The 14976-nt window shown below is 33.9% G+C and overlaps 1 protein-coding gene across 1 annotated transcript in view; it reads left to right on the top strand.

Annotated features, from left to right (window-relative positions):
- Dpp10 (Dipeptidyl peptidase 10) overlaps positions 1–14976 on the top strand; it is a 137176-nt gene that overhangs the window by 72850 nt on the left and 49350 nt on the right. The window contains exon 4 of the mRNA XM_085940098.1: positions 6847–7058. Within this exon, the coding sequence (XP_085796224.1) occupies positions 6847–7058 (212 nt within the window). The remainder of the gene's footprint in view (positions 1–6846; positions 7059–14976) is intronic.

Below are 14976 nucleotides of genomic sequence, written 5' to 3'. Positions count from 1 at the left end.
CCTTAAAATTTTATGACCTGATTAATGATATTTATAAGTACTTAATTATTGTCCAAGCTCTTTAGTAGTTAAACTTTGTGCTGATAGATGTTAATATATTTCATTTAGACATGAATTTGATACAGCACCTCACGGGAGTCTAGGACGATTTGGCACAGGACAACTGGACGCCACGGAATTCGAAAATAAATAGACGTTAGGTACTTCACTTAAATATTCAATATTATTATTTATATTTAAATGATTATATTATGATTTAATAGTTGGTGAGAATGTAAATATGCAGACGTAAACAATGATTTAATAGTGCTTAAGTTTCAACGAAAAAAAGAGTTTTTTATTTTATATAAAGCCTTAGGCATGGTAATTCTCAATCCGCGATAAAGAATACATTATTTTAAGAGTAAAATGAATTCAAACTACTAAGTAGTAGATAGAAACTGATTAAAATACCTCGTCTACGTTCTGTATACGTGTCTACGACAGTGCGGCGTCCAATTGTCCGGAGGCCAGTCATCCCATTCCCCCTCACGGTGAACTGTGATACGGTAAACTGCATAATTACGTATAATTTTCCCAAGACGATATGATGTATAGTGATATCAAGTGAAGTTACCACATATTTTGTAGAGAATTTGATAATTAGGAATTATAAAAAAAAAACATTTTTAGAGTACCTATTTCAAGTGATGTATTAATTTAGAAACAATACGTTATTAATATAGGCACGTCACTAACTAAACCGAAATTCCGCAGAGTCATTTACTAAGTGGTACATTAGCATGCGGGCGTCAAAAACAGTGATTCCAAACCTTGTTTGGTCCGAGTAACCCTTAAAATATTTTGTAAAATCTCGGGGAATCCCAAGCTGGCTGACGCTCACGAGCAACAGGGCTAAAGATTAATATACTTATTAGAAAAAATGTTCACGTTATATCTGTCTAAGTGGTCACTGACAAAAAAATATTGTGTCATTATTATTATTTAGAGGTGAAAGTACTCACCCGAAAAGTGAAAGACGTGAGTCTCATTTGGTATAACTTTTTTCCTAATAGATATGATTCAAAAGTTTGCCTTTATATTTTATAACAATTTTGTTTTAATAAACATTATTTTATATGGTTTTTCAATAACAGCCATCACACGAATATATAACCAAGTTTAAAATTCAAAATGCTTCATGATTTTTAAAATAAATTACGTCAAAACCTTAAAAAATAATTTCATTTAGGTATTTACTTAATTTCAAAAACAAAATATTTTTTAGGCAAGCTTTTGCGAATTCTCTCGAAACCTTGAACACGCGTGCTCAGACTATTAATTATTGCACACGCGACCAGATTTACATTTAAAAATACCGATTTTTTCTCTAAATAGTATTAATAAATCTTCGAAGAACAAGACCTCATTTACAGAGTGTTTAAAATTCTAATAAATGTCACATTTAACTTCGAAGTCGATTTACTCAACATAATATTACTTATGAGTATTCTACAGAAATTGATTTTTTTTATCCATTCATGAATATTGAAGTAACCACAATCTAATCAAAGTCGTAATAAAAAATGCTGGTGTTAAATTGAGTTTGCGGAATACGTTCACGATGGTCAATTTTCCATTAAATCCGTGAACGAGTTTGCGGGCCTCGGTTGGGAGATGTATCTATAGTCTAAGTTTGGGAGCAAGGCCTGCCTGAACAAAAACGATACATAAGTGAGAGTGAGAAAGTATTCGGCACCCTTATAATCTCTGCGACACGTGCTAGAGTAAGATAAAAGATTTACAGATGTGGGAGATGGTTTGCTACGGTGTCGCTGACAAATCTTACTTTATTGCTTAACTAAGTGTCGATAACCGTGTTGCTAAAATTGCTATTTTTTGTGTTAAACATAAAGTCAGTGGTAAATATTTTTAGTTAATTAAGTAGAAAAGATGGTTCTGTGTGTTGTATTAAAATGTGGTAACCGTACTGATAAGCAAGAAGATGTTATTACGTTTCATAGGTAAGTTGATACATGTTCGTGATAATTTATTTGTATATTATTATGTATTTTAACATCAAGTGACCTAAAGCTTCTTTAAAATAACTTAAATTATGGCTATCTTTACCCAATGGTCGCATTTTAAACCGCTTAAAAATACTATATAACGTAAAAAAATAGAAAATTATATTTTAATTCTGAGCGTCTAGTGCGAGCACTTTAGGCGAGCACTAGCGAAATGGTCTATGGTCTCAAACATTTGTGTACGAATGCGTTCGCTCGCCCACAAACCAAACGCACGGCACGCAGCTTCGTTTAGCAATGCAATGGGTGGCGTCTAGATGTATCTATAGTCTAAGGTTGGGAGTCACTTGTCTAAAATGTGAACTGAACTTTGGTAAGAGTTGAAAATAATCAATCAATCTTCTACTTGTGTTCACTTTCGCCGCGTAAACATTGTCTTATCTGGAGAACCGTGGAGATCGTCGACGGCAGCTATTCGTTAGAAAACTGACGTCATGATTCATTATGACTAGATGTGGGAACAGGCACACACATAAGGGGGGACGGGAGTATTTTCATGTCCTCATCCCCCTATCTAACTATCAACTGGAATGGAATATTACTTACCACAGTGATTTTGAAAGAAATATTAACTTTTAATATTGATTTGCGACTTGTCTTGTTATAAAATACCATTCGATATTGACTGACCAAATTCCCACATTATTATGTTATATTGTTAAATATTATTAGAAAGGGATGTTATCATATAAATAAATAATGAATACCTTTTAGATTAAGTACTGATTATAGACTAGATGTATTTTGTAATTTTAATAACTAGCTATATGTTGTAGATAGGGTTGTAAAAGTTCATATCATTAAATCGATAGTTTATGATGTTTTTGCAAATTATCTGTTGTTTAGGGGACCTAGATATTCTTCCCTTCTTGTCCATGGGAAGATCGCAAGTACAATAAATTTCTATTCAGTATTGCGCATGTAGCTAATATTGCATAGACTGTTGTTTCAGAAACCGTACTGTTAAGCTACGTATGTTAAATACCTGATTATAAAATTATCTAATAAATAAATCCAATAAAGTATTTTAATAATATAAAATCGTTTATTACAAATTTTGGACCAATTATAGCATCATGGTTAAACCGTGCTATAACAATTTAAAATACTGGTTAGCGCGGCGGAGACAACGCAAACGGACACTAACGATTCTTCTAATAAAAACCGTTAGGTCACGCACACGCAATAACCACCTTTTATTGACAAATGACTACAGGATGTAAAGTATATCATCTGGGAATGCCCTAAAATGTAAACGGAAAGGGAAGAATTTCTCAGGTCTGGTCAACCAGCTGACCTGGTCGATATAAAGGCCAATTTATTTTCATACTGTAAATGTGAATATTTCTTGATTTAGATTGTTCAGTAGATTTGAATCGTCATTTTGTTTTGTGCAGTTATTATTTTTATTTTTACCTCTAAGTATTTAGTTTTCTCTACCATTGGGACTTATTATTGGATATTCTTATTAAAATAATACTTCTTAAACGTATTTTGCATTCAAGTATGAGCGATCAATAACTACCACTACCATCGAAGTTTGCAGTATCTTGTCACGGTGTCTATAGTGGGCCTTCTATAAAGAAGTTTTTCTTCAACGTAAGGTCTCTTATAATGAATATATTGTCGTATTTTGGATATGATTTAAAACTAAACTCAAATAAATCCATAACATACTTTACAATAATACACCATTATTATATCGGTTTCCCAACAACTAATATAATCGCCAAACACCATAATAACTTCATTCAAATAATTAATGGATCTATTTCTTACATGTTTTGCTAGTTTTGCGTTATCTCTGATCTTGATAACTACATCCCCATGCCCTAATCTCTTGGCAGCGTAGTAATTAACAGTGTCATCCGTTGCAAGTTGGAGGAAATCTTGGGTATAAATTATCAAGGTAACAGTGGAGATAAGAAGGTAGTAAAGCTTCCGTTTAGACGGTGCTTTGGTATTGTGTTGAAAGTTTTCTTACCTTTGTTCTTGTCTGATCGGGTGATTCTAAATCTTAGACCATTAAAACATAATACAATAAGATAGGTAGTATTTATTGTTTTGTTTCATAATAGTAGGTACTATGTCCATTCTTACCAGAGTAAATGTATTAATGCATGACAGCAACACTGCTAAATTATAATACTTTAGTAGATATACTACGCATGGTCATCATCAGCCGGGACGATCTACAGCTGAATTAAGACCTACGCTATCTCCTTCCACTCTTCTCACTAGGTGACTACATTTATGCAGCAGTTTTCCACTCACCTAGTGACATGTTCAGCTCATACCAATGTCATATGTTTGGCAATCTCTATACATAGTAGCCCAACATAAATTTAATTAGGTACCGAAATGCGCCTTTAAAAATACATCTATGGAACTATATACTGGCGGCTACTATCATTCAAAGGGTCTACCTTTCTTGTGTATCTATAATTATTCTATACACTACCTTTGATAGACGTCATTCCCATTTCTGGATGCAGGTTTGGAACTTATTTTTTTCCGAATACTGTTGAGTATCAGAATTCTGTCTCACATTCAGTTAATATTAGAATTTAGTTTAGTATTAGTTTTATATTAGAATTTAGTTTTAGTTTAGCTAGAATTATATTAGAAACTCATCAGCTATACAGCGTAACTTTTAATTTTGGAATAAGCCAGAAATCACAGAGAGCTAAGTCATGTGAATAAGGGCCTAATGATAATATATTATTAAGTAATCGCAAGCATCGGCCTATAGCGTCGTGTATCCCAGATTCGAATCCTGGGTCTGGCAAATACACATACCTATCTATTGTTTTTCAATAAAATTTATGTTTGAGTCAGGGAATGAACCTAATAGGTTGATCAAGTGGCTGACATCCATTTCTCGTAAAAACAAAGTCTGTTAATACAAACATCCACTCCGTGGAGTCCCAAACATGGTCCCATACATCCCGTGGACATGGTCGGAAAAAAACGCTTTTCTGGCTAGAAAATCTCTCATAGCGAGCGAATTGTGACTAGACGCATCGTTTACAATTTCGCGGACATGAGAAAGATGTCTGATTCTGCGATTCTTCAGTTATACATTAAACTACAATTATTCAGTTATCAATATCACAGTAAAGTTAATCTTCTGTCGGACCATAATATCATTTAATTTTAGCGTCCGCCATTGTTGTTTTTTTGTTGTTCGCTTCTAGGATCATCCGTTACATGTTTTAATCTCATATGACACTCAAACACACTCGAACTTTTCATAGTATTGTCACCATAATGTGTTATTTTAATTAATTCTTCACCATTGCTTGTGCACTGAAAAGTTACATCAACCTCATTACAATGAATAAAAACTAATAACCCAATTAATTATGTAAGAAATCTTATTTAATATTAGTTTTGGTAAAGATTGGAAAACTTTTTAAGGTTTCTGTATAGGTACCAGATTACTTATATGCATTCGAAGTAATAACTTTGCACAGCGTGGCTGTAATTTTACATTATAGTTTGTTGTTGTTTTTTCATATAAGAGCAAGCTATTACCCCTGCTTTGTGTATATATAATGCGTTTTCCAGACAACATCCCACCCCGTTCACTGTAAATATTTCACATTATCCTAATCTAAATTTTCTTTACGCCCGGCAAAATGAAAAACTATGAAGAGGCGTTTGCATACCATTACCATATTTACGAGAAATTAATCAAAATGTGAGGAAGGTTGGATCAATAGTATTATTTTAATAGTATGTATGTTTTCCACAGTGGATTTAATAAATTACTATCAATATTTCTCTTTGCATCTGTAGAATTGGGCATAATCGATAAAAAAAATTAACAGAGAAAGAATTCGGGATGCAGTAACTAAAAACTAGTATACTTCACAGCAACACCGCAACATTATGTAAGTGGTTAGTTAAATTGGCAACCATTAATAATATAATGCATTCGTATACTTTCTCGCTCAATCGCTTACGCGCCACCATAAAGCATAGCATCTTTTTCACGCAGGACACAGAGAAAATGTCGCGCATTCAACTATAACAATGATTACTTAAACTTCAGTTATCGAATTAGTTCAGCTCAGTCTAGTATCTAGCTCGCCTAGTTCAATATAATAAATAGCTTTGCTGGCCTTTAAAAACGGATACACAGTGTTCAATCGCCCTATCAGAACCTCACATCCCCTCGTCAAAAACGTTTTCCCAACAATTAACCACCATTAAATTAAATTAGGTGTTAAACTTTATTATAGTTATCTTGTCAAATTTTTTTATTTGTTATTTAATTGATTTTTTACAGTCAAGATTGTGCAAATACGTTGATATTTGTTTTGATTCAGTAATCGATTTATCTTATTCGAGGAAACTCCAGCTGCAACGTAATATTGTTGTTGATTAATAATATTCTTTTTTTTAGAATTATTAATAACCATGTCCTTGTTTTTTCGTACAAGGTGGTTGTTAGTAATTTTTAATAATCACAAACACCCAGGCTTTGAGAAAAACACATAAATATTGTGTGTCCTGACCAGGAATCGAACCCAGGAACTCTCGGGTGGAAGGCAAGAGTCTTACGCACTGCACCACGAGAGCCGCCTGATTAATAATATTATATAATCCACTCATAACAAAGTCAAGTTTCAATATGTATCTTTGTTCCACGAAACTTCACTTGTTTTATAAATGCATAACGCATATAATGATTGATTTATTCAACCCTGACTATAATAGATTAGAATAGGTAGGTACCTATGTATTACTAAATGTGGATGTGTTTTTCTTCTAGAGAGACCTTCCCGTTGACTGCCCTACCAGACGACGACAGACCACCTTACCTGGCGCTTGCGAGATGGACGCCGCGAGGCCACGGTCTCGTCACTGTCCTAGACTACGACATATACTTCCGACCAGCTCCAAGATCGTCCACGGGGTACAGAGTCACGAATACTGCAGTCCCTGGTGTGGTGTACAACGGCGTGCCAGATTGGTTGTATGAAGGTTGGTTAAATCCACTCACATATTTACTGATTACGTATAAACAAATAAAAACAGTAATTAGGTACCTACAGAAAATATGTAAATAGTATTGGTATAATCTCACCCCAATTTACAAAGAAAACTGCACTGATATAAATAGTCAAAATATTGCAAACATTCCATATGTGGTAATCGTAAGACATGACAGTATTTAAATAATTAAACTAGGCAAAAAGAATCCCTTCCAAATAATATTTCGTCACCCCAAAAGCAAAAGGATACCTGCGCGACATTCTGATGGTTTCGAGTTATGAATGTAGTTTGATTCGTATTTTTTTTTAACATTATAGGCTAAATGACATTTATGTAGCAAAATCCATGAAATTACAATTTACGAAAGAAAATAAAGGTCACTTGTGTATTTTTAAAAAACTAATTTTCAATTAACGTACAATAAAAACGTAGCAATGACGTAACATGTCATGTACACGATTTTGCCAGTATGAGAAGTGGTTACAAAACTAATATAAGAAAAAAGTCGTATGTGTAATTATTTTAAAATGTGTAAAGGCCTTTTTGTACAAAATAAAAAGATTTTGTAGCAGAAAAAGGGCCTTTGTGACGAGAATCTTCATGAAATATGAAAAATAAAAAATATATAAATTGCAAGAGTAATATAAGTCACCTGTGCTGTGAATTTTATTTCAAAATATTAAGAGCGTACACAAGTGTAAGCAAATAATTTTCAACTGTATGTGGAACGAAATTTTGGCCGCGTTGCCATTCGGAGAGCAATAGTCGAGGTGTTCGCACATCGATTTGTTTTGTCATGGCGTCGGTTGAAAATATTCTTAAAACGTGTAAAGATGACTAAAAAACTTTACGTATGTATTTAAAAAAGAAAACATGTCAATGAATATACTATTATTATTACGAATATAATAATAAACATAACATAAAAAGGACGCATGTTGAATTTTTATGACAAATTATATTTTGTTCGGATCGCGTCATTTGCACAATCCATGCATCGCCTAGTCACGATGTTTTTAGACCATGCCTCAGCTGAGGTGCCTTAAGATATAACCTACATACGATTTTTTTCACTAAATAAACTAAAAATGTGTTTTTTCTGAAAATTCTATTTTTTCACAAGTGTTTGCTTTTGGGGTGACGATTTGTCCATTAGAAAACTACAATCATCTTAAATTTTATATTTAAGATATCCTTAAATATCGTGTATTTATATAGCCATACGTTTGCATCGCTGGATCACTTTGTGACAACTGTACAGCCTTAAATTTAAACGTTTTTTTTTTTATAATGGTAGGAAAATGCTTCCAAACTGTTTAAAATCACCGATCACTATTGAGTAATAGCGTTTTTGTACTGATATCCTACTGATAAATGCATTTCAATAAGAAACGGATTTTAATTGAATAAATTATACCCCCTCGAACAGAGATGTTATCCGACCTCTTCCGGCCGACCTTATGAATCAATCACCATTGACGTCGAGGCCTTAAAAGGACTTAAGCTTGGCTTTATGGCCATACTTTCAATTGAATTGAATCGAAGAGCTGATGTCTAATTGAAAACCTAACGAATGATACATAAATAATGTGTTTACGCGGCGCTTCTCAATCTTTTAAAAATCCTGATCAACTTTTTATAAAAACTTAATTTGGTGACCAACAGAACTGCTTTTTTTGCCTTTCTTTCAACAATCCTAAGTGGGCCTGGCTTTCTTCTGTGAATGCTTCGTAATAGCCACTTAACACGTACATACTCGTGTAATGTGGAGTGTAATTGGAGATGAATTGAGGTGTCCATAATATTCTCTAACTGAAGTAGCACTTGAAATGGAATATTTTACGAACCAGAGCGTTCGATAATTGTCCTGAATATTTACATATCTATATATATTATATACAAATATACATGTCATGCTCAGACAGTGGCGCACCCAGGATTTATTATTGGGGGGGGGGCGAAGGAGGAGAATGGAAATTAGTCCCATAGGCTCTTTTTCTACTTCATATAAATATTTTTACATAATTTCACAATACACGGTGATATATTTGTACAGTTTCTCTGGAGGCATAGTGGCGGTAACCGTTGAGCGTGTCATCAGCGACTGGTGGATTGGAAGTGAACAGCGACCATGCTGGACATGTGTACCTAGTATGCTTAAACATTACTTAAATAATATCGGCTGTGCTACCCGCTTGGTCTAGAGCAGTGTTTCCCAAAGTGTGGTACGCATACCCCCTGGGGTACGGGAAGAGTTTGGTGGGGGTACGCGCTGCACCGTGTTATGGCTACGCCTGGTGCAACAAGCATTAATACAACATCCATGCTAGAAGGTTTATCTCATGCGGAAGAAGATCAATTGTTGGAATTATTAGCTTCAGACGGATTCTTGCAAAATAAATATAAGGAGTGTATTTAAACATCATTTAGGTTGCAAATGCAACATGTGTATCCAGTTTTAATAGAGAAATTTCTGAAATACATTGCCTTTTTCAACTTCATATCTATGTGAAGTTGCTTTTTCAGCATTTGTAGACATTAAGTCAAAAAAAGGAACAGCCTTTGGGTGTGGAACCGCATCTCAGATTAAAATTAATAACCAGGGAACCAAATTATGATGATCTGTCGTTTCAACATAAATAATTTCATCCTTCTCATGGTTTATAATGAATGTTATTTTTTTATAATATAACTTTTATTTATATTTTATTATGAATGAATTTTATTTTTCGTTTATTATTTTGTTTATGTACTACAAAAGGAATATATTTTGATTGTTATTAAAGTACTTATATGCATTTTTCTTTGACGAGGAGTACTCAGTGTTACGAAAATTATAGAAGGGGTACACAGATGTCGAAATTTTGGGGAACACTGGTCTAGAGAGCTACAATATTTATGCCGAATTCCACCGAAAAAATGTTCTTTTGATTTATACCACCACCGTAGTGGGTGTAGTCGTACTTTTCGCCGAATGTTTATCGCAGATTTTTGGTTTTTTAATATTGAGGTTTCAACATATTAATTGAAAATAGACAAAAAAAGTATTATTGCTTTTAAATTATAGACAACTTACGCAATACAACACAGCCTAATATCTCGTTTATCGGTCGTTTGTCTATTGCACTCGGTGTACCTACACCGTGGCCCCCACATCCTGAAACGGGCCCTCAGGCTAGGGCAGTGGTCGGCAAACTGCGGCTCTTTGGCCCCTTGAGTGCGGCTCTGCCACAAATGCTCTCTGCCATATTTGACATGGCTACAAATAAGAAGCAAAGAAAATGGAAGAGGATAACCGTAAATGTAATGTTGAATAGACCGAGACTTCAGGTTTATTCAAAACTTAAATGGCTTACCGACCTTTATTTATGTGTCAGGAAAAATTAGCGCATTCAAATTTAGAGAGATACTACAACTAAAAATTTTGCGCTAAATATTCTGTTGATGATGCAAGGAAGAAAGCAGCGGAGGAGAAGAGTCAAGAAAAATAAAATTCTGTATTTAATTAGGTACTGAATAAAATCTTTAAACAATGTTAATATTGCAAGTTTTGTGGTTAGTAAAAAGATTTCCAAGAGAGGAAATCAAGAGTAAATTTATTGATGAGAACCTGGAATCGTGCTTAAAATTAAATCAACAACATACGAACCTGACTTAGCCAAACTTTACAAGGAGATGCAAGGGGCCATTATTCATATTGAGTTTGTCAGTCATTGTCATGATTCAATTTTATGGATACCTGACTTATAATTTAATTTTTATTAATAAATAAGATCATTATTACGTATGATATTTAGTTTTATTCAGTGTACCTACCTATAATTTAATTAGGACTTAAAACTCTAACTAAAGTTTATTAAGTAAATTAGCAGTGTACCTACTTACGACCTACGCATATAATTTCAGTTTAAGAAATTTGGCTCTCAAAAGAAATCTCAATCGTTGTACTGTTGATATTTGGCTCTATTGACTAATGAGTTTGCCGACCACTGGGCTAGGGTATTTGACGGGCCCCCTATCCACCGCTTAGATTAAAGACAGTGTGAAACACTACATTAACGTTTTTCAAATTGTGTTTTAGTTCAAATTGAGGGTACTTATACAGTGAATTATTGGCGATTTTCAATACATCTACTTTAATAATGGAGCTGTCGAGTATCGACACATAATAATCTGAAAATATATTGGACAATAATATAATTTAAAATGTTCATAGTCATGAAGTGTAATAGCGCCGCAGGCGACTTTTTTTACTATTAAAGATAATTTATGATGTGTGTTTATCTCACTTATCTGGTGAACCCGATACGCCGGCCCCCCACAGCCCGGGCCCCCAGGCTAGAGCCCTGTCAACCCTCCCCAGCCATCACCTATACCACTCCAGAATTCGGGTGGACACAGAGAATTTCATTAGGGAACGGGTTTCTAAAAAAACCTGACATCATTGTTTCGAAATTTTTGTGTTAGAAATTAAAATCTAAGAAATTTTACTTAAAAGGGTGCTGGAGAATTACAAATCATTTTTTGCCGTGTTGTTTGTCTAAGCCCAAGGTATAGTTTATTGGCTTTCGATTTCAATGTGTAAAATCATTCTGATGATTTTCATATTTTGGGGGGGGGCAAGGCCCCCTGCCCCCCCTGGGTGCGCCACTGTGCTCAGACCATCAAACGGAGTAACTGTATTTAAGCCTGTGGCATGCCAGATTAGGGCATAATGTTGACGGCGCCACAGATTTATGTAACGTCATAAATAATATTTTTGACCATGGTTCCGACAAGTTTCATATTATATATTCAAAGATACATTAACTATCAAAAAACTGTTGAAAATGAGACTCCTTTGAAACCTTCATCTTATTTTTATGATTATTGTGCTAGAAACACATTACCATCACGTCACGTGCACTCATGTGCTATATCAATCAGACAAATCAACAATTGTATGATATTATGTCATCGCTGTCATCTTTAATAGTAATTGTATATGGAAAAGACATATAGCTATTGCTATTTTTACTAGGTATCTACTATCTACATTGTGAGTTGAAATTTATGTATTTTTAATCTTAGATGGCCTCAAAATCAGTCACTGCTTCAATCAGTAAGATAAACCATAAACCCGTCACTTTCGCTACCCATGACTTTGAGAAACGCTGTGTTAGCACCATGTATCATGAAACCGGACTGTCGAATTAGGAGTAATTCGTTTAAACAAAAGGTTGAAGATTTGTAGATGGTCGTTAATAATACGGTTAAAACAAATGACCACCATTTACTATTCAACAGACATCTACTAAGTATAAATAAAATACAGTATACGGTAATATATTTAAAACTACATTGTTGGTACTTATCAATTTAGTAGAGTTTCGTCTGTAGCTATATAGAAACCGAGGGAAATTTCTAGAAAATGACACACTTGCAACAATTCAAACCACCGCAAAAAATATTTCATTTCATTCCAATTTTTTTAATGTTTTTCAAATAATAATTAATCTTCATTTGTTTTAATTTTTATAATGACCTTAATAAATTGTATATTAACATGTATATGTTTTAATATTTATATGTTTTACCGCTCGCCGTGCTATTAAAATTGTGTGCACAAATTCGAGTGTAACGCGAAAATGTTACCATTATTATTTTTTTTTTTTTTTTATTAGCCATTATTATTTTATTACAATCATCGCGACAAGCACGATGGCCGGGTGGTCTAAGGCTGCAATAATTTTGAATTGAAGTTCTGTTGGCGTGGGTTCGAATCCAACTTCCGACAAATATTTTTATATTTTATTTTATATTACTAATAATATGTTCATTTTCATTTTTCTGACACTTTCATTTGTGTTTTTTACGAACGAAAAAATGTATATTATGTGATTTTGACCGACATAAATATTGGTGTAATTTTTTTTCACACACTTCTTCCATTTAATAATATCAGGTTTCACATGCATACTCAAGCATCGGTAGCACACATTGGTTGAACACTTTGCGCTTTAGGCATATATCGTTACTTTTGAAGCTACTATTCATATATGCAAAATGCACACAATGCTTGATTGTGTGGAAAATATTACCATACATAATAGATTTGACGGCCGAGATTGACATAATTGTTGACTGACTCGATTTGAATGACATTAATGGATGTCGCTTATTATAGCTCAGCAAAGCAGGATTTATGAATATTCAATATAAAGCTTGATTTGAAACGGTTGGCGACGTTCGACTTTATTAAATAATTTCCAATTTCGTAAGTAGATAATGAAATTTAAACAAAATCGTTATTTTTTTTGTTTTTACAGAGTATTTAGGTACACAAGCACCCACCCAATATTTTAAATTTACTTCGATTCGAATTTTGCGGAAAAAAAGAATTAATATTTTTCTTTTGTTTTTTAACGATGAAAAGCGTCCATTGTTCTTATTTTAACTTTTCCCTCCGTCCGGCTGTCAATAAAATGTCTTCCCTTATCACTAAGGCAATCTCGAGACTTTGTAAAAATATATATTATATATTGAATTGCCTCTGTCAGACTGTTAGGTGATATTATGTGTTGGTTTGACAGCCATTTAAACCATTAAAAGGGGAAATGAAAGCATTGGTTTTGGACAGATTTATTTTGAAGTTATGAGGAGAGATTTATATACTTATAATATGATGTCATAATAGTATGATCCAACCTCTGAAAGATCACAAAAGACACCGATGGATAAAGATGCAAATAAGAGTAGGTAAATGATGTGATAAAGATCGGTCCAATGGTTCAGACATGTTGTGCGGCGAGTGGACAACCGCTGTAACAATGGTACCAAAAGAGCGATGACCACAAGGACTCCTTAATGCCATCGCTTCATTGGCGAGCCAAAAATCCGAGGACAATAAATCGTCCGATTTGTCTATGCTCTGCTACTGATCAACGAACGAATAAAAAAGTCGAGCTGTCAAAAGTCAAAAGTTGCGATTATCGTAATGTTTTCCGGTAATTCTATAATGTTGTGTTATTTATATGTAGGCTTACATAAAATAATATAGCAGTGAAAACAACACAAGTTTTACATTTTCTTTTATGAATTTCATAAATACAAATAAAAAAATAATTGATAGATCTCTCATTTTCTAATGTGTAAATTAACAAATTAATCAATAAAAATATTTAAAACAATTACAGATTTATTTTCGATCCGAATTATTGCGTATTAATGTCAAATCGAATTTGCATAGTGATTGACGGACGAAGTCTGGCAACTCGGAGAGTAAAAATATCAAACATGTTTGAAATCCAACGAGCCTGGACTGCGGATTAAAAAGTCCGCAGATCTGGGTTGCTCCACGCGAAAAAAAAGTCCGAAGACTGTATATCGTCTGACTTGCGTGCCAATGGTACACCGCGTCAAGCTCGGTGGGTGTACGGGGAAGACCTTACCCAGCAGTCAGCAGTGGATCGACCCTGGCTGACTATGGTGAATAATAAAATAATGTAGACGGTTTTGGAACAGAATATTATGACCCGATTTGCTGATTAAGACTAGTCCATGCAGTGCCGCATCTATGCGGTCTCAAATAGCTGTCCCCATTTTTTTTTGTCTCAATGTTTATATAAATTCTTTTCCGTAGGTATTAAATTGTATTATTTTAATCAGAGGGTTGGATCGGACCCTTTTTTGAGTTGCTCCGCTCCGGGACCTAATACTCGCTCCAGCTCTGCTCCAGAGTCTATTCCGCTCCGGATAAAAAGTTTTAATAGTTGTTATATGTACTTACACAAATTAAAAAAAAAAAAAAGTAGTTTTGAAATAAGGTTTATTATTCACTCTTTTCATTATTAATTCTATTAAACAAAATTTTCGAGAGCAAATCGTGTTTCATTGTCTGCCTCTTCTGTCAAAAAAGTGAGGTTAT

This window comes from Rhyacophila brunnea, unplaced genomic scaffold, assembly GCF_057557595.1.
Source record: "Rhyacophila brunnea isolate RB1 unplaced genomic scaffold, BYU_Rbru_1.0 scaffold_12, whole genome shotgun sequence".
Taxonomy (NCBI): domain Eukaryota; kingdom Metazoa; phylum Arthropoda; class Insecta; order Trichoptera; family Rhyacophilidae; genus Rhyacophila; species Rhyacophila brunnea.
This window is presented reverse-complemented; position numbering and strand designations above follow the sequence as displayed.